The 21,539-nt window shown below is 33.4% G+C and overlaps 1 protein-coding gene across 2 annotated transcripts in view; it reads right to left on the bottom strand.

The window, feature by feature from the left end:
- Positions 1–12,881: 12,881 nt before the first annotated feature.
- LOC111046139 (excitatory amino acid transporter 3) overlaps positions 12,882–21,539 on the bottom strand; it is a 67,445-nt gene continuing 58,787 nt past the window's right edge. Inside the window, exons 8-10 of one of the 2 annotated variants that reach the window (XM_039420776.1) lie at positions 19,639–19,833; positions 18,328–18,462; positions 12,882–14,930 (exon numbers count right to left, since the gene is read on the bottom strand). In XM_039420776.1, coding sequence (XP_039276710.1) covers positions 14,783–14,930; positions 18,328–18,462; positions 19,639–19,833 — 478 coding nt within the window. In that variant the 3' untranslated portion in view covers positions 12,882–14,782. Of the gene's footprint in view, positions 14,931–15,780; positions 15,848–18,327; positions 18,463–19,638; positions 19,834–21,539 lie in introns of those variants that run through there. The other variant, XM_039420777.1, reaches the window with a different exon arrangement.

Below are 21,539 nucleotides of genomic sequence, written 5' to 3'. Positions count from 1 at the left end.
TCAAATTTTGAGGAATGGGAAATTTCTGAATAGCATTTAGCTTAGAGTCATCTGCTTCAATACCATTTTTACTGATAATATAACCCAAATACTTTATCTTATCTGCAATAAATTTCGATTTATTCAGTTTCAACTTCAAATTACTTTCCCTCAACTTATTGAATAATAGTTCAATTCGACTGATATGTTGTTCAAGAGATATACTAGAAATGGCAACATCATCAATATAAGCAATAGTAAACTCACAAACCTCTTCACCTAGCATTTTGTACAAGCACTTGATAAATTCAGAACCACTAATATTCAATCCAAATGGTAGATGTGTATATTGATAAGTCTGTCCAAAAACATTGAAAGCTACATACTTTTTACTATCTTCAGTTAATTTTACCTGATTGAAACCTTGAGTGAGATCAAAACTGCTAATGTAGTTGCACTTATTGAAACGAATGATCAAGTTATCTATTGGTTCAGTTTCTGTAAAATCCCTTATTATGTACTTATTTATTTCTCTTCCATCTAAACATAATCGAATTTCATTGTTTGGCTTTTTCACTACTACCATAGGGCTTGTATATTCAGAGCTACCCGGTTCAATGATTTTCTGATCTAACATTTTCTTCAATTCTTTCTTGACTTGATCTCTATACTGATATGGAATCGGATAACTCTTCTTATCTAATTTCACATCATCTTTCATTTTAAGTTGACATAAATAGTCTTTTGCAGATCCAGGACTATCAGAGAAAATATCTTTGTTATTTTCAAATACTTCAATTAATTTGTTTACCAATTCAGGAGATTCATCGCTTAGCTGTAATCTTAAATTATCAATCTGCTGCTTCCATAAAGTATCAAACGTTTCTTGGTCTCTTACCATGTTAACATGAAAAAGTCTATTGTACTTCAAGGTATCCTTTTTTATAAATGGAAAACAACAATCTTTCAGTGATATCATATTTTGATTAAAATCAATAATTGCTCCAGCATCTTTTAAGAAATCACAACCCACCAAAATATCCACATTTAAATCTTGAACTATAAGAAAAACTATTGGCAATTCTAACTTACCAAAAAATACCTCTAACATAATCTGTTTATTTATCTTCTTATGTCTCATACCAGTAGCTACAACTATACTTACATTAGGAGCTGGTACCAAGTTCAACTTGAGATTGTTTTTCTTCATTTCATCAACAAGTTTCTCATTAATTACATTTACCTCAGAGCCGGTGTCAATAATCATTTGATATTTCTTATTGAAAATTTGTACTTCTATTTCTGCTAAGTCATATCCAGTGGGTGGAGTATTCTCTTGTTCCTCCAATAGTTCATTAAAAATACAACCTATCATGTATGGTTCTTCTTGACAAACAATTTCAGATTTACTCATAGCTTCATCTACCTAAATTTCTGGAGTATGTACCATATTTACACTTGATGCTTTAATATGACTTTCTTGATAACTAGGCATTACTTCATTACTTAAATTCTTACAGCTATTTTCTTGCACATGAATTTGACTGATTAATTCTGGCTTTCTTACTTCAAACCTGTTTGAAGTTTCTGAATCAAAATTTATTTTATTCATGTCTACAGTTATATCAAAATTTGACCTTTCCTTAACTGGGAGAGCAGGGCTGTCGTTTCGTCGTCCCATTATTAGTTTAAAGGAGCATTATGTCTTGGACGATTTGCATTTGTCTGATTTGAAGTTTGAGCAGACATATAACCTGGCGGTGGTAGGCTGAAATCTAACTGGTAGTTGTTAGCTGGTCGATTTGGATTTGATTGATTTGAATTCCCAAGTTGATGATTTCTATTATCTCTGAAATTATGCTGAAAATTTTGATCTCTATAACCATTATTGTTTGGTCCATTTTGGTACCGTCGATTTTGGAAATAATTCCTACCTCCTTGATACTGCTTATTATTATCATGAAACATCACACCATTTGAATTCTGAGACCTATTTCTATCATCCCTATGTTCACTCTGATGAAAACTTATTGTTTTGTTTTGACTTCCAGCTTGAGCATTGTTATGATCACGGGGCATTTGTCTGTTTACTTTGTAAGTGTCAGTATTGTCAAACTCATTCAACAAACAAATAAACTCATCACTAGTCTTAATGTTACGAATAATAGCAGCTGTAGATATGGTTTCATCAAAATGACCTTTCAAAAACTTGAAAATAGTATCTTTATCTAAGGCTGGAATTAGATTCTTAGCAATGTTGAAACGAGAAATATAATACTCAGTAAGATTCTTAGATAAGTTTGGCTTATATTTTCCAAATCTCAAATCATCTCTAGCAGATGACTGAATGTTGTCTGACCACATTCTAGCAATGAATTTCTCTTTAAATTCTTCAAAGTTATTTATATCAAAACGAATGAAAATCCACCAATCACGATGAGCAAAATTTGAATTAAAATTGTTTTCCAAAATACCCTTAATTTTGATCCAGTTTGTGATTTCATTTCTCTCAAGATACTCGGTCAAGTTTATTAAGAAATGCATTGGATTCTTTTTGTCAATTTGCATTTGGAATTCAAACTTATCGAAATTACTATTGTTACCAGTATGATTACACATCGGTTTTGTTGACATGTTAATTTTATTTATGTTTTTTCTAACCTCAGTTATAGCAGCTGTATTTTCTTGACAATCTATTTTCAAAGAGGATAATACCTTGATTTCCTTGTCTACTTTTTCGTTTAATTCTACAACCTCTTTTTCAACATGCTTAATACTTTCATTATTTTCTGCATTGATAGCATTTTGTGTCGTATTTTGTTGCTCAACTATGATCTTATTTTTATTTACTCTTTCATTAACCTCACTGACCCTATCAGAAACTTGAATGATTTTGTTTTGCATTGATGTTTCTACATCTAACATTGATGTTTCAAGATCATTAGTTTTCTGCTGTAGTTGACCTATTTCTTTGTGATTTTTACTTAATGTACCTTTTATCTCTTTTATTTCCCGCTTTGTACTAACCTGATCTAGGCTTATGCTAGCAAATTCTTGCTTCATATCATCAAACCTAGCATTAAACTTAGCATTTTGTTCATCAAATCTAGCATTTTGCTCATCAAATCTAGCATTTTGCTCATCAAATCTAGCATTAAACTTAGCATTTTGCTCATCAATTCTAGCATCTTGTCTATCAAACTTTTGTGTTAAGAACTCTATAAGATTTATATCATTTTTAGCTCCTACCATACTTGTTTCATTTGATATTTCTACTACTTTCTCATGACTTGTTACATTTGAAATGTTTTCACTTACAGCTACACTATCGTTTGAGTCATTGTTTAAGGTTAGGTCTAAATCTTGTGATTCTTCATCTAAGTTTTGAATGTTTTCACTGGATAAAACTTCATTATTTTTATTGCTCTCCATCTTGCTACTGCATAAAAAATATTTACTCATTAAAATCTGAACTTTCTTTAACCGATTTCCCACTCAGCAGCATCTCCCATTCACAATTCATCAAGATATCTATCCTACCAATAATTTTTTTTTTATAACCAGGGATATATTTTGTAGTTTGAGTCCCACACCAGGGCGTACCATTTGGGACATATTTATTTTGTAATTCGGTCCCACCACAGGGGTAATATTTGCCGTGCTACCAATTTTTCCTTAAACGGTTGGAATAGCATTTAACACCTATCAACCTAAGAATAGTTGTCGGCTCCAATAAAATAGATTCTTGATAAACTGTGAATGGATCTATTGCCTATGAATGAGAAATCCAGTTTTCAGAGCAAATTAACTTATAATCTTCAGATGAAAATACACAAAATACAGAAAGAGAAAATATCTTAAGACTAATTATTTCAAGTAACTACGAACTAAAATACTTATCTAGTTTACAGTTGAAACATAGTGGCTATTGGCTTGACTATACAAACAGCAAATTATGCACAAAAATTTATATAAAACTCAATTTAAAACATTAATAAATTCACTTAAACAGACAATAATTCAGAGCACAAAATTACACAAGCAACAGCCAGCCATGTTTTCTGAAGAAGGGCTGAACAGGAAAAAAACATAAGTTGCCAGTCATGAAAACAACGCCCTGTTCAATATCGATCTCCACAGACACGTCATCAAAAAATTATAACTTATAAGTTTAGAATTCACATTCTACATCTATTCTCAATAAAACTTTATTTTGAAAATGTTATTTTAAATTTTTATATATATCTCGATTTAAATAAACGATTTATTTAGTAATTTGTTAACCCTGCCTCAGTGACACCATGGAACAATGCAACAAACATTTACGATAATAAATTCTCCGTCAAAAAATTTGTCCGTCTATTGATAACTCTGACATTTACTATAAAGTTCCATAGATCTCAAATTGAAGATTCGATTCAAATGTGAGAAGAAAAATGTAATATTACACTTTTTACAACATAGTTATTGTACAAAGTAGTTATGAAATAAATAACTTAAAATAGCAGGTTAACAAAAACACGGAAGGTCCCTGCAAAGGCAAAGCCTGTGCGCAGGAGCCGAGTGTTACAAAAAAACTACAGAACCAAAGTGAAAGCATATAAAACAAAAATATAAATTATAAGTATGAGATTTGTATAATAAAAAATCTCGAGAATACAGACAATTAACAAGAAATAATGAGCTTATTTGAGAGAAAAATAAGAGTTGAAAGGTGAAAAGTTACAAGAAATCGAACAAATCAGTAGAGTTATACGATGTGATCCATTGACTTATTTCGTTAGAAAGATTTCTGGTCAAATTGTTGGAGATAAAATGATCAGGTATTACGTTAACAAGTTTATGGACAATGTAATTGAACTGCCTTCTACAAATGGATAAAACTGTATGATGAGATTCGAAAGTGATGGATGAGGGACGAAGATTGTACGGTGATAAACGGAGATTGAAAAGATTACTAAGCTTATTCATGTAGATTATCAAGTTTTTCGTGTGAAGCTGCCTGACAGTCAGCACATTCAGTTCCCTGAAAAGATTGTCACTAGGGAAACGTCTGGGCTTTCCAAAAATTGCCTTTAATGAGGTCTTCTGAATAACAATTATCTTATTCAAGTGATTCATGTAGGCAACGCCCCAAACGATAATCCCATATTGAAGAAAAGACTGTATGTAAGCACAATAAACCAATCTAGAAACGGCTATGTTACTCAATTTACTGATAGTGTAGAATTTGTTGATCCAGTGTTTAAGCTTATTACAAGTGACATTGATGTGGACATCCCACCGAAGATGTTGATCAACAGTGACACCCAGATACTTGAAGAATTTTTCTCTACCTAATTTTGGACAACTACAATCTGATGGATCTGAAAGGTTACAATTAGGACTATTAATATGAATATGAGTGAGATCAAGCGGCAAACCAACAACATTCGGTGAAAAGGCTAAAAATACACTTTTCTTTGCGTTGAGGGTAAGAATATGCTCATCTAACCAGGCTTTAACAGTTCTTAATCCAGATTCAGCCCTATTTTTAACCTCTTCCCATGAATTTCCAGTAAATATTAAGGCGGTGTCATCTGCAAAAGCAAGTGTCACACAGTTCTCAATATCAAGTTTGATTAAATCATTAATGTAAATGAGAAAAAGGATAGGAGATAGCACCGTGCCCTGTGGGAGACCAAAATCACTCAAAAATCTAGAACTAGTTTTATTTTCTAAGGTAAGCTTTTGATGTCTATCACTCAGGTAACTGGTGAATAATCTAAGGGGTACACCACGAATTCCTAATTTCTCCATCTTGTTCAGTAATTTTGAATGAGGAATGGTGTCAAAGGCCTTAGCTAAATCCAGGAAAATGGCTATTGTTTTCTTATTATTAGTGAAGTTATTGGCAATTGTTTGAGTTAAGAGAGTTATAGAATCAATTGTATTTTTGTTAGTCTGAAAGCCATACTGCTGTTTATGAATGACCTCGTGTTTGACTAAGTAACCAATCAATCTAGACTTGATTACTTTTTCCAGTCATCTGTACAGTCACTGTCAAAAGTAAAAATAAAATATTTCTGGCTAACTAAACTGACAACATTGCAAAGCTTAGAGATAGCTATCTGCTTTGTTGCATGAAAGACAAGAATAGCAACACTATTGTCAATCGTACACTGCCATTATAACGTGGACCTCACTATAGAGTTCCTTCTGTATCTTTTCGGATGCAATACGTTAACAAAAGTGCATCTGTTGTTTATGGATAACAGTGAAGCTCCCAATGTATCTTTTTAGCTGCAACACGTTGCTTTTGAGAAGTAACAAAAGGGTTTCTATACCCGGTCTGAGGATTGTGACACCCCGGAAAGATATTTTCAGATGCAACACGTTGCTTCTGAGAAGATACAAAAGAGCATCTGTTGCTCATGGAAAGATACATTACCAAAAAGCAAAAATCTCTTTCTGTATCTTTTCAGATGTAACACGTTGCTTTCGAGAAAATACAGAAGAGCATCTGTTGCTTTTTTACAAGGTGTTTTTTTTCAGATGCGGCAAGTGGGTTTTGGGATGACACAAAAGAGCGTCTGTTGCTTATGGAAAGATACTTTGAAGCTTCTCATGTATCTTTTCGAATGCAACACGCTGCTTTTGAGAAGATACAAAAGAGGATCTGTTGCTCATGGAAAGATCTACTATAGTGAGGTCCACGTTATTATGACAGTATTTGATCAACTTTGGTTTTGCTATCCTTGTCTATCATTCGACAAAGCCGGTAGTACTATCCTTTTCTACGTTCACAACGATGCCCTATGTTTTTGACAGTGTAGAAAAATAATTATAATTAATGCAGAGAATCGGCATTGCTATTGTCCTATCTTTATCTTCTGCCATTATAACGTGGACCTCACTATAGAGCTCCTTCTGTATCATTCATTACCATCTGGTCCTTATGACGTCATAATGACTGTCAACTTGTAGGATGGTCAATTGTGGCATCCTTTTTTCGGATGCAACACGTTGCTTCTGAGAAGATACAAAAGAACATTTGTTGCTTATGGAAAGATAATAATAATTGATCAATAGTTATTTGTATATCTAGAGTGAAAAGTACGACTTTTTCTCCCTGTGGGAAAAAGTTTGAAGCCCGAGGCGAAGCCGAGGGCAGCAATTTTCCTGAGGGAGAAAAAGTATTTTTCGCTCGTGATGTACACAACATTTTTCCTCCATCTACATTTTTTTATAGAAACTGCAAATAAAATCATTCTAATAACTTACGTATTGGTGACAATGATTCCTTACAACATAACCTAAATCTAAAACCTAAAAACCGGTCGTCTGATTGGCACTGCCGATTGCGCTATCTATCGGCAAAAGTTGTAGCAACTATATCAGCTGAGCAGCTACCAAAAATGGCTGACTCCAGATCACGCGGTTCAGATTTGAATTGCAGATCAAAAATATTTGTTGGCTGGTATTTTGAATAGAATAAAATATTTTAAAAATTTATAAGGCCTAGAAATGCTTTATTTAACTACTGGTATAAAATATTTTTCAAAAAGTCAAATTTATGGAAGAAAAAAGCTTACTTCTTTCTATTTATTAAAAATACAGAGAGTATGAAGAATAAATTACTGTATTTAACCCAATATGTATATATACATATTGATTGGTTGGCCAATGTCCCTAAATCATGGACCAATTTTGAATTTATAAGACCTAAAACGCTGTATTTAATTATGCAGTATAAAGAATATAGGCAGAAACAAATCACATTTTACTCTTTCACACTAAAATAAAATAAAAATGAGCAAAATTAATGAACTAAAAATAGCATAAAGAATATCTAATATTACTCGAAAAGCCAAATTTTCAGAAGATAAAAAGCCTAGGTCTACTTACTTAAAATACAGAGAGTATGAAGAATAAAATAATTACTGTATTTAATTCAGTTTAACTTACATACATATCCATTGATTGGCCAATGTCCTTCTCCTTATACCATTGAAAAAGTATGCCTTCTGAGTTCATTGCTGCTTATAAACTCGTTCATCACCGTGCTCAAGTGAACTTCGTCCAGGACATCACGGTGGGCGTGAAGGACTGCTAAATTGTTCAGCCGTTTCTGTCCCATTGTTGATCTCAGATACGTCTTCAGTCGACGGAGTGCACTAAAAGAGCGTTCTGCCGTTGCCGACGAAATTGGCACTACTTGAAGAAGCTTGATCACTTTAACCACTTCTGACAGCATTTTTTTAATGGCTGGCTCTTGTGAAAGATATTTCCTTACATCACGCATTGATTTCATTTTTAAATTATTTTGCCTATTAATATCGGCTAACATGTTTAGATGTATTTGCAACCTTTCAACATCCAGGTCATTTTTAAAAAAATCTTTCGACTGTTCGAAACTTGAACCTTCTTCGTTCGCCACTAACACACTCAAAAACTCTTTTTCGACCGCAACGAGCCGCGACAAGCCCGTGGACTCAAAGCGTTCTTTGATGCAAGATCGCACCGTTTCACACACCTCGATGTAGAGAGCTTTGAAGTAGTCCTTTGGGGTGTTGAAGTTATGTGGTGAGCTGGCTCCGTCGTTTTCATATCTATTTGGAACGCGCCGTTTCCTTGGAATCACAGGCTCTTCTACTTGTGAAAATTTGTTTTTTAAGCACGACTTCCAAAACTCCTCAAAGCCATCTCGCTTATCATCTAAAATGCTAATCAATCCTTTAAACATGCCTTCCACTTCAGTTACACTTAGATGAGGGCTCTGAATGTTTTCGTTAACTTCTTCTACTACGTTCATTACATGGCAATATAAATTCAAAAATAAATAAGTCCTGAACAGTATCATAGATTCAAGAAAACCCGCACATTTATAACCTGCTTCAGTTTTGTCTGTTGAGGAAAATATCTCAAAAAACTGTAGGAGATCTTCATAGTTTTTCAAAATCCTCTGTATACTTGAAGCTCGCATTGTCCATCGGGTCGGGCAAAGTGGTCGAAGATTGGCTTGATCATTTTCACTTTCGAGGCGTATGTTTCTAAATAAATTGATTCTTTTGTTAGATTCCTTAACTGTATTTATTAGATCTTTGGCTAAGGCCATAACATCCCTCATGCATGGGAGGCAAGAAAGGCTGTCCTGCACTGCTAAGTTCAAACTATGGGCTGTACAGTGCACGTAGTGTGCCTGGGGCTGAATATCCAAAAGTAACTTTTGCAGGCCTTTAAATCTTCCTCTCATGTTTGCCGCTCCATCATAGCACTGTCCTCTCAATTTTTCAATAGGTAAATTAAGCCGCGCAAAAATGTCCTTAACAATTTTGAAAAGAGTTTGTGCTTCGGTATTAGGAGTCTCATATAAACCAATAAAGTCTTCATTGATTATTAAATCGTCACTTACAGTTCGAACACAAAATGACACTTGCTCATGAATCGATATATCACTTGTTTCGTCCACAATAATTGAAAAGTGTTCACTATTCTTGATTTTATCTAGCACTGAGCGCACAACAGATTTGCCCAATATATCAATTATCTCATTTTGAACGTCATGTGAGATCCATTTATACCCAGAACGCCCCAACCAGTCTTTTAACTCAGGAACGTCTTTTTTCCTAAGTTCTAGCAATTGCAAAAAATTTGAGTTAATATCTTCATGTCCTCTTATGGCCAAACCTTGCCGGCAAAGGTACTTAACTGTTGTAAAAATAATTTCAAGAGCCAAACGGGCTTTCTTCATGTCACTGTTCAATTGATCATTTAATTGAGCGGCTACACTTGGTTTTGCTAAAGATGAAAGTTTTAAAACTCCTTCCTTATGCACAGACGTATTTTCATGAGTACGAAATTTGTCCAATCCCTTTTTCCAGTTAGAAAAACCAACAGTAGTAAACGCATCTTCTTTCTTGGTAGTCAATTGGAGAAGGCCCTTGGCCTCTGCCTCTTTGCAGGTCTGACAAAAAACTTTATCCATTGTTGCGTCATATTGTAACCATTTATATTTAGTCACCCAAGACTTCTGGAACGATCTTCCTCCAATAGGCTTGTCATTAGGTTTTGTATTTTGCTGTGAAAAGCTCACGCCTGATGTTGAAGCAGTTGTTTCGACATTTGCCGGGGTTGCAGTGTCAATGCGAGGCTTCTTAGTGATGAATTTATCCATTATAGGCTACAAAAAAAATCACTAATGCAGAAGCCGACAAAATAAACACTTACTCTAAAAACACTACATACTGTGCACAATTCTAACAATTGCAGCCCTAACAACACGTCAACACATGAAATTAGGTTATACGCGAACGCGACCGTGTCATAACTCACTTGACAAGCAAGAAGCAACTAGCCAACTATCACAACTACACAACACAAGACAGACTAGAATGCAGTGTGTCCAGCCCGGGAAAAATTAAGTACTAATTATCAAAATATCCCTCGCAAAATGTACTACGGCTGGACACACTGCTAGAGTGAGTGCAGGAGCAGTGGCGCAATTTTTGGCATGAGTGTGCGGGGAGGGGTGGGTTGTTTGACTTACCGGGTCGTCGCCCTCTACGCCTTCTAGACAATAACAATAACAAGTAGACAATAACAATAACAGTGGTTCGCGTCGCAGCACAGTTCCAAATTCTTATAACTATCTATGACTCCCCTTACCCTCATGCTTCAACACTCATCTCTTTGGCTAAACTTACTCAGTTTTACATCGTATTAAGTTCGTAAAAGCACAACACAGTATGACATTGTGTTGAGAGTAATTGGTTTAGTACTGTTTAAAGAGTTTATAGTAGCGTATCACGCGATGCTTTAAACTTACAAGCAAAATGTAATTATCCTTCTCAACAAATTATTGGGGGGGCTCCGCCCCCTCAACTAAATTTTTGGGGGGGCTCGAGCCCCTTGGGCCCCATGGAGTCGGCGCCTATGAAGAGGATCATTATCAACTCTTCCGGTGTGAAGAGAATCGACATCAACTATGCCTCCTTATGCTCCTTGAAGCGTGGAATCCGAATCTGCAAACGGTTGCTAATTTTCTGTCTTCTACAGCTGAAACTGGTATATCAGATGGCCCTTTTCGGGTAACACCCCTGGAAGATGTCTCAGTTTAGGCTTTGGGGCTATAGTGAGGTCCACGTTATAATGGCAGTGGAGAAAGATAGGAGGCAGCGTTGTCGATTGTCTGCCTTGCCATTACCGTCTATAGAGGATTACTTATAGCGGCATATCTGATGTGATATTAAGTGTTAATTCTTGTTTCAAATAATCAATTCCTAGGTATATTTTATTTGTCAAGAAAATAAAATATATCTCTCCATTATTAAATAATAAATTGCTATGAATGAGATGGAATATTTTGTATATATTTTGTCAATTGATTATATCTATACATTTTTAGAAAACGACCTGGAAACGTTGCGGAGCCAGGAAAGGATGGCGCTATCTGCTTTGTTGAATGGTAGACAAGGATATCAACACAAATGCTAATCAAATACTGCCATTATAACGTGGACGACCTCAATATAATAGCAGATGTCTGCTGCGGTGTTAATTGGACATTTCTCAAGGTCAAGCTGGATGATCCCACTTATCAGTACCTATCAGTAAAGGTGTCAGGCACAGTGAAGATATTATTCCTATCAGTTCTTATGGGACTATTCTCACTTAGCCCGGCCGAGCTAGTTTGAATAATGCCATTAGAAATAATAATAATCATTATTTAGCATATGGCAGATACACAACAAATATACAGGGTTTCAGAAGTAGTGTCGAACATTTTAGGTTGTTGTTCCTGGATGATAGGAGACTACAAATGGCGTATTTAAAGTGTCCAAAACTCAGCGGTTATCTTTATAGCTGCCATTTTGTTTTCTTCACTTAGGAGTTTTCATCTCAACACCGAAATGTTGTATTTATCTGAAATCTGGCATGAATATTTATGCTATAAAGACTCAACTTTGAAAAATAAAATGAAAACTTCTCGATGTGAATTTTCAAAATGGCAGCCATTTAAAATTGTTGAATGCAATTTTCTCGAAAACCGTTCACTTAACAGAAAATTTACAAGAGACAAAAAAATTAGCAAATTTTATCAATATTTCAAGGATACCCCTCACTTATCAAGATTGGTCAAAGAATAACAGAGAAATTAATTATTCTCGTACAGCATGCATGATCATGAACAAAAAAGATCATCTGGAAAACATTGTAAAATCAGCTGGATGGCCATATGGAGCCATACTGAGTTTCAAAGCTTCATCTTAAATACAATTGGAATTAAAAATGTAATATTGATGTTTAAATTGTGGAAAGTGGTCATGCATGCAATACAAAAATAATAAATTCCCCTGTTATTCCTCAACCAATCTTAATAAATGAGGTACCCTTGAAATTTCGATAAAATTTGCTAACTTTTGTCTGTTATAAATTTTCTGTAAAGTGAACGGTTTTCGTGAAATTTGCCATCAAAAGTTTGAAATAGCCGCCATTTTGAAAATTTACATCGAGACTTTTACTTTTTATTTTTTCAAGTTGAGTCTTCATAACATGAATATTCATGCCAAATTTCTGATCAATACATCATAAATCGTTCTTGAGATAAAATTCATAAGTGAAAAAAACAAAATGACAGCTATAAGGATAACAGCTGAGTTTTGGACACTTCAAATAGGACATTTGTAGTCTCCTATCATCCAGGAACAATATCCTAAAATGTTCGACACTACCTCTGAAACACTCTGTATTTAGCTCATGAGTCTCAAATGCCTAGATATACACTGTATATTTCCAAATTCTTTCAGATGTTGTGTAGTTTTCGGTGAGGAGAACATAATTTTTACTAGTCCATTAAGAAATAATATTTTTAGTGTTCCTGACAACAAGAGGATTGTGGATCGTACAAAAATCACATCGTCTTTGACTAGTAATAGTTTTATTCTTAATATTGAAATTCGGTTTATCTAATTAATAATTATAATTAAAAATGGCTATGCCTTAAAATAAATAATATCATTACAAGAGTTGTACTAAAATACTTAAATGCTATCATTCATAGAACTAATTTTAATGGTGGTAACACAAACCTTATGTTTTATGTTAGTGAAAATATTTAGTTTCTTATAATTTTTTTGTTTGTAATTCTATAAAAATTCTTCATTATTCTACACTAAGCCTCAAGCAAGTTGTTGACTGATTGAAAAATTATATGGAATTTCAATCATAACAACACTGAACATCTAAATTTTATTATTTGAAGTTCTAAATACGGCTCATTTCCATTGATAAATCGTCTAAAAATTGTAAGATTTGGAAAAAATGTTCTGTTTTTTTCCAGAGATTCTTTCAATAATAATCAAAATATATCTTGCAGCATTCCCGTAATTTAAATTTAAGTTTGTGATACCAAATGAAGATGAGATTTTCAAATATTTTATTTCTTCTATTCAGTAGGATGAAAACTACAGGCTACATTCACTATTATCAATAATATGCATCACGATTTGTTGTTCTAAGATGAAAAATGATGTTTCATGACGGCCTATAACCATCAAAGATTCATTGTTAAAAATATAAATTTTGATGAGTTATTTAATCCTACATAAATGCTGTTGTTTTAAGATGAAAAATGATGTTTCATGACGGTTTAAAACCATCAAATTTTCATTGCTAAAAATATAATTTTGATGAACTTTCAAATCCTACATAAATGCAAAAGGTCGAACTCACATCTACTGTCATGCTATACCGTAGTCGAATTAAAAAAAAAACTTCTGACTTGGAGGGATATGTGGAGTGTAAAGGTAGGCGCAAACAGATCGTCATCGGACGGACGGCACGCATCGGACGGATCGGAAGATTAGATTTGATTCATTATTTTCAATTGGAGTGCGCATACCTATCCGCATTGTATAGGTATGCACACTCCAATAGAAAACAATGTATCAAATCTAATCTTCCGATCCGTCCGATGCGTGCCGTCCGTCAGATGACGATCTGTGTGTGCCTGGCTTAAGGATATAGCGGCGGCGATGTTGCCGTGCTGGAGCAGACAGCGTTCTATAGTCTTTAGGGAGTGTTTAACACCTCATAACACCCAGTTTTCTTTCTAAAAGCACTGTGCATTAACTGAGTCTGATCGTCAACTTGGCAACCGCGCTCCTATCTATGAATCTATTCATCACTCTCATTGGCTTAAGTGGTACTCCGCATTTCCCTTCAAGCCAGAGGTTGTTTCAATTCTACTATTAATATGAAAAAGATACCTGTTTCCTCTTGGGGTGTGATCACATTGAAAGCGTACCGGTAGATGTTCAAGTGCACTTCGACAGAGACTTCAACAGCATAACTGACACATGATTAACTGAACTAGGTACTCAATCAGAAATAAAGAGATTGGATGTTAGAATTATTTATGGGAATTTTTAATGGAGAAATGTTTAACTGGGCAAGCCCTTCTCCATTCACGCAGTAGGCATCAGTCGGGAAACAAAATCTGGAAAGTGCCATTGAAACACGTTGTGACTTGCATGACGTACCTGCTCACATTGAACAGCAAGTGCACGCTTTCAGTATATTCCTACTGTGCTCTTTCCAAATTTTGTTCCTCAACTGAACGCTTGGTCATGTATAACCAAGTGTGCACTTGCACATACACACATCCAATGTGACCACACCCCACTGTTGAGTTTTCTTGTTCGCACATTACAAATTACAACTAATAAGAGATGTTGAATTTTGTTGAACACAAAGATTTGAATCTTGGTATTATTGTTCCTCCCTTCACAAATCAAAGAGACCTGAGCTGTGAATTGTAGCTTTATGATTCCACATGGTCTGGATCAGAGGTAGCGATCCTACTCATGGGCATTTCGGACATCGCCTCTAGCTCGCGCTTGCTCAAATGGTTCACAATGCCTGCCCCAAGAGAATCGCCCACAACGTTGATTGTTGTTCGGAATCGGTCACTGAAAATTCAAAGAAGAGCGGATTTCTATATTTGCTTGACTGAAAGTGCAGTAATAGAAATCATAGAGGAAAGATAGCATACCGTAACTTATACTGATTGTTGTTCGGAATCGGTCACTGAAAATAAAAAGTAAAAGGATTTTTATATTTGTAAATGCTTATGATTGAAAGTGCAGTAATAGGAATATATTGATAGTGTACTTATTGTATAAATGAATAAATAAATCATAGAGAAAAGATAGCATAACTTATACTGATTGCTGTTCGGAATCGGTCATGGAAAATGAAAAATGAAAGGATTTTTATATTTGTAAACGCTTGATTGAAAGTGCAGTGATAGAAATATTTTTATAGTGTACTTATTGTATAAATGAATCAAGAAATCATAGAGAAAAGATAGCATAACTTATACTGATTGTTGTTCGGAATCGGTCATGGAAAATGAAAAATGAAAGGATTTTTATATTTGTAAATGAAAGTAGATTGAAAGTGCAGTGATAAAAATATTTTTATAGTGTACTTATTGTATAAATGAGTCAAGAAATCATAGAGAAAAGATAGCATAACTTATACTGATTGTTGTTCGGAATCGGTCACTGAAAATAAAAAGTAAAAGGATTTTTATATTTGTAAATGCTTGATTGAAAGTGCAGTAATAGAAATATATTGATAGAGTACTTATTGTATAAATGAATGAATAAATCATAGAGAAAAGATAGCATAACTTATACTGATTGCTGTTCGGAATCGGTCATGGAAAATGAAAAGTGAAAGGATTTTTATATTTGTAAATGCTAGATTGAAAGTGCAGTGATAAAAATATTTTCATAGTGTAGGTACTTATTGTATAAATGAATCAAGAAATCATAGAGAAAAGATAGCATAAAATATACTGATTGTTGTTCGGAATCGGTCACTGAGAATAAAAAGTGAAATAATTTTTATATTTGTGAATGCTTGATTAAAAATTCATCAATTTATTGAAATCATAGAGAGAACATAGCATAAGGTAAAAAGTATTGGGTGAATTTTTAGTTCGTTTACCCAGTTTTTAATTTATTGCCAAAAATCGAAAATACATCTTTGTACAATATTAATTACAAGAGTATACAATACAAATATACATTGATTTCAACTTGAGTATAACAATATTATCAATGTAATATTTGGCACTGCCAACATAAGAAACCTTGTGTGTTAGCAGTGAGTTGAAGTTCACTTATTCTGCTTCAAGTATTTAATATAAATTCAAATTTGATGATGTTAAAGAGAGTATTACACTAATTTACAAAAATCAAAAATGTTTGGAAAAAACAAAACTTAAGAATACTACATATTATATGGTAAAGTGATAATCCAATTAATTATTGTGACGTCTTGAGGCTATCATGACAGTTAATCTTTCACATAGAGAAAATAAATAGAAAAAACGAAACTCCTGTAAGTTTTTTTTTATTTTCACTAATTAATTCATAAAGCTGAAATTTAGTTTTAATATAAGTGTATAGTTGCTGTATATTATAGAAATATGATATTTTATTACTCATTTCATATAGTTACTGAAGATTATCAAAAGATATGCTCAAAAGTTATATTTATACAGTTGAAGTACCTAATACCCATTAAAGTTATACACGCTTCAACTCTTTTCATCATATTATATTCATGTTCTAAGGTAGAATACATTCTTCTCATCATAAGACGACTTTACCTTTCATCATAGCAGACGACATTTTCTATGTGACATTTTTCATCTTTTTTTTTATTACATTTTTCTTTCTATTTTCTCTCAGTTCCCACATGAATCTTTGTTCTGTATTACATGGTTTGAGCCCATGTAAGATATTTTAAGTGTATATTCTTTCACCTCTCATTCTTTCTCCTGGGAAGTAGATTCAGAAATAATTTTAAGATAGGATTTCTATAAAAACCCATATTTCTATTGTTAGGACGTTTTTTCTTGTTACCAATTTATTTTGTTCTTATTCTATTTTACTCTTGTTTTATCCTTAGCTTGTTGTTTATTCTAAATATAATTTTTGAATTGAGATGTTGTAATGTTTGAAGGAGACATATAAGGGTTTAACCTGTTGTCTGCATGTATGTATTTATGTAAATAAGTAATCACACAAAGTACTACCGGTACTGATTGAGTAGGGCTACTAGCTTCAATCGACAAAACAAAATTTTCCCTCATTAATAGTAAATTACCACACATTTTAAATAGGGTAACAGGACTGAAAAATCACTCTTTAGTATACCTTATATGCTTGCTATCTCTTCTCTATATTAAAGATCTTCTGTGACCTCTTTCATTTCTCCAGTATTGTACCGGAATGTTTTACAAATTATTCCAATTTTGATTTGAAACAAAAATGATTTTAATCATACTAATGTAAAGTTCAAGACTTGCCATTTGAGAGTTATCAATAACATCTATCACTTTTTGACAATTACTTCTTCAAGATGGCTTCCTCTTGCACGAATACACTCTTGAAATCTGTGTTGAGATTCCTGAACGATTGCTGCAACTTTTCAGCTGGGATATTGTTAATTTCATTTTGAATTGTCTGTTATGATTCAACCACAGCTATTGTTCAACTTGAATTTACTCAGTCTAAAAATATACTAGGTGACACAGAATAAAGGGAATTTTTATAACGCCATGAAACATTAGTGGGAAGGGCAGAAATGATTTTATTTCAACTAATGTAAAGTTCAAGACTTGCCATTTGAGAATTATTAATATAACATCTATCACTTCTCGACAATTACTTCTTTAAGATGGCTTCATTTTTAACGAATACACTCTTGAAATCTGTGTTGACGATTCCTCACTGATCGCTGCAACATCTGCGTTTCCTGGTACAATGATCTGTCCACCTGCAATCTTCTGTCTGTGGAGCTATCTCAAATCAAACGTTTTCACAACTTGACCAATAGCTGTGGTTGAATCATAACAGACAATTCAAAATGAAATTAACAATATCCCAGCTGAAATGTTGCAGCAATCGTTCAGGAATCTCAACACAGATTTCAAGAGTGTATTCGTGCAAGAAGAAGCCATCTTGAAGAAGTAAATAATTGTCAAAACGTGATAGAGATTATTGATAATTCTCAAATGAGAAGTCTTGAACTTTACATTAGTATGATTAAAATCATTTTTGCCCTTCCCACTAATGTTTTATGGCGTTTTTAAAAGTTCCCGTTATTCTGTGTCACTCTGTAAAATTTCTATTATCACATTTATTGTGTGCCCAGCAATAAAAACATAAGTACTCTCCCCATTTAGATTGAGAAAATCTGGAAAACCTTTTTCGTTTAAAAAAACTATTTCTTTGAAAATTGCACATATCGGTTGATAATAATTGATTGATTGTGATAAGCAAAACTTACAGTAGCCAATCGACAGCAATGATAAGTGTTACGTCTTGAGCTGGAAGCCCGACTGTGTCCAACACCATCACCATGGTTACAAGTCCCGCTTGGGGAATTCCAGCCGCTCCAATACTGGCCATAGTCGCGGTTATACTGTCAACACAAACAAACACTGTCATTGACAACATCATTTTCATGATCAAATATTTTTTACACTATATTGCAACACTATAGTGAGCTCCAAGTTAAATGGCAGTGTTTGATTAGCAATATTGTACTGCTATCCTTGTATCATCTTTTTATAGTGAGGTCCACGTTATAATGGCAGTATTTGATTAACATTGGTGTTGCTATCCTTGTCTATCATCCTTGTATCATCTTCGTATCATCTTCCTATAGTGAGGTCCACGTTATAATGGCAGTATTTGATTTATACTGGTGTTGCTATCCTTGTCTATCATTCAACAAATCAGATAGCGCTATCTCTTTCTCGCTTTGCTCTGTTGCCAGATCGTCTTTTAACAATGTAGAATATATTATTAATTAATCAACAAAATATTTCATCCTCATCATGAAAATTCATTAAGAAATTATTGAAAAATATAATTTTTTGCTTAACAAAATTTAACTGATTATTTTAACAGTGTTTACGAGTTTGTGTTGCTTGAATGGTTCCAAATTTTCTTAAATAACTCAATATTATTCGTTACAAGTGGTAATTGAGTGTAATATTTCTAATTAATTTATTAATTCAAGCCATCTAAATTCAAAATTTATAGTTATAATTTTTGTTTTGGACTGAAATTTTAACAAAATTGTACACGTGAAATTCTAACCCTATTTCGGACTTTTTCACCTATAAATTTGGAAGAAAAATAGAACAAGGACTATCTTATTAATTTTATCTTTCAATGTTATTACATTAGTGTCATTTGCATTGTAAATGAATAAATAAATAAATAAATTTAAACAGGAATAAACAGATGATCGGCAACGTTTTTCTCATATCTTCCTCCACTGCCATTAAAACGTGGACGTTTTAACCTGTCGTTGGTCAGTTTTTGACTGAGGATACTCAACCTCTCAACCTTGAAGCAAGAATCAGTTTTCCCAAAACAAGTGATGACCCAAAAAAACTACTCAAAACAAGTTGAAACGTTGTCATTGCTAAAAAGCAAGAGTGTTTCTACTTCATGCGATTTTATTTTAAAGTTCATGAAACGTTGTCATTGCTAAAAAACAAGTGTTTCTACTTCATGATTTTATTTAAAGTTCATAATAAGTGGAGAAGAATGGATTGACAACACAGAATAATAATTGAAACTTTACCTGACAGCAACAATATTCCCAAAAGTGAGGGGAACACTTCTGAGCTGCGCTATGAACAAGGCGGCTACAGCCTCGTAGAGAGCAGTGCCATCCATGTTGATTGTGGCTCCTATTGGCATCACGAATCGAGACACTCTCGGGTCGACGTTGTTCAGGTCTTCAAGGCAAGACATCGATACAGGCAGCGAGGCTGAACTGGAACACATCAGTATCATATCATATCATATATCATAATCAATCATATCAATATTATCATATCAATAAAAAAAGAAAACCAAGTACCCCTTTCAAAATTGTTTAAACAATCGACTAAACAGTTTTAAAAAGGGTACTTATATTCCTATTTTTATTATTTATATTCAAGAGTAGTTCTAAAGAAAAAAATACAATTATATAATCTTATATGGCATGTCCAGTATCAATCATTATCAGTATCAAAATTGATAAAGTTCCTCTAATAAGAATAATAGGAGTTACTTTTTATTCATGCTTTTGGCACTGCCAAGGCAAACATGATCGATGGATTCCGATTTTGAATGGTTATTCACATAAAGCAATTTTTGTGCACATTTTTAAGAATAAGGGTAAACTCATTCAAATTCATGAGCGTCCAGCATTGTATTCCACACGGTATCAGAATAATATAAGTTTGCCAATGCCAAGATTAGAGCATAACAGAAGATTTTTAAATTATATTGCATTGAAAATTTAGAATGTTCTACCTTTAGAAATAAGAGAGCTTAATTCTAGTAGGGCAGTTGAGAGTTAGTTTGAGGGATTTCATTCAATCAATTGATAATATTGAAATCTTCTTCTAATTGGTTCAATATTTTTTTGTATTTTAATTTTCGATTACAGTGACAATTTCTTTGGGTTTCAAGATAAGAATAAAAACTGTCTATAAAATATATGGTATCGATGGTTAAGTAATTAATTGAGATTAGTTGATTAAAACAAAATACGTACAAAGACTGTATTCTGAATGCCAACTGCACGGAAACCAAACTCATACAATAGATTTTTTTCTTTTGATGTTCAACTTGAATATTTTTAAATTCCTTGTTTGTGCAATTTTCTTTTCTCTTCTACAGGAATACGTTTAGGGCATTCAATGTTAAAATTGTATGATTTATTTATCTAATATAGTATGTTCTTTACCTTTTTTCAATGAAGAAAGAATATTTATATTACAGCAGTAGTCTGATGGAGTCCATCAAGCTGGAGCTGGATTCACACCCAACAGTGAAAGTGAACAGTGAAATTCAATTCCCATAAGCTCTAATGGTATTATTCATACTAACCCGGCCGGGATGATCCAATTAGAATTAATATAGTTTCACTGCCGTTCACCGTCACTGTTGCTGTATGTAAATACCGTACAGCTTTGTAAGAGTATAAACGGTATCGATTAGCATGAGACGTGAATAGGTACTTATTTCATTTATCATGGATCACTGCTTGAGTGGAAAAAGATGTATAAATAGAAATATGAATCGATTTAATGGGAAAAGGATACAATATTTCAAAGAAAGAAAAATATTTCGACAAGAAATGTTCGAGTGTAAAAGTACCGTTATCCGAACTAAAAATTACCTCTTGAAAAATTCTAGAATTTCAGTTCTACATTCATAAAAGTTGACTTCACTTGAAAGTATAGGTATTTGAATAATTCGGATGCCATAAGTTATCTGATGATATTGCAGTAAAATGCATGTCCTATTGTCTATTTGTATTATATACGGTTCTGTCGAAATTTTATTGTGCAATATATAATGTATCTTTCATTTTTTCACAATAAAGACCATTTTATTCAATATGTATTTATCATGAGATTTATGGCCGCAAACATTTCAAGTATCAATCAAACTGTGTCTATGTCCACCATTAATGATCACGAAAAA

This window comes from Nilaparvata lugens, chromosome 2 (assembly GCF_014356525.2).
Source record: "Nilaparvata lugens isolate BPH chromosome 2, ASM1435652v1, whole genome shotgun sequence".
Taxonomy (NCBI): domain Eukaryota; kingdom Metazoa; phylum Arthropoda; class Insecta; order Hemiptera; family Delphacidae; genus Nilaparvata; species Nilaparvata lugens.
Note: the sequence above shows the minus strand (reverse complement) of the source record. Positions and strands in the feature narration are given on the sequence as shown.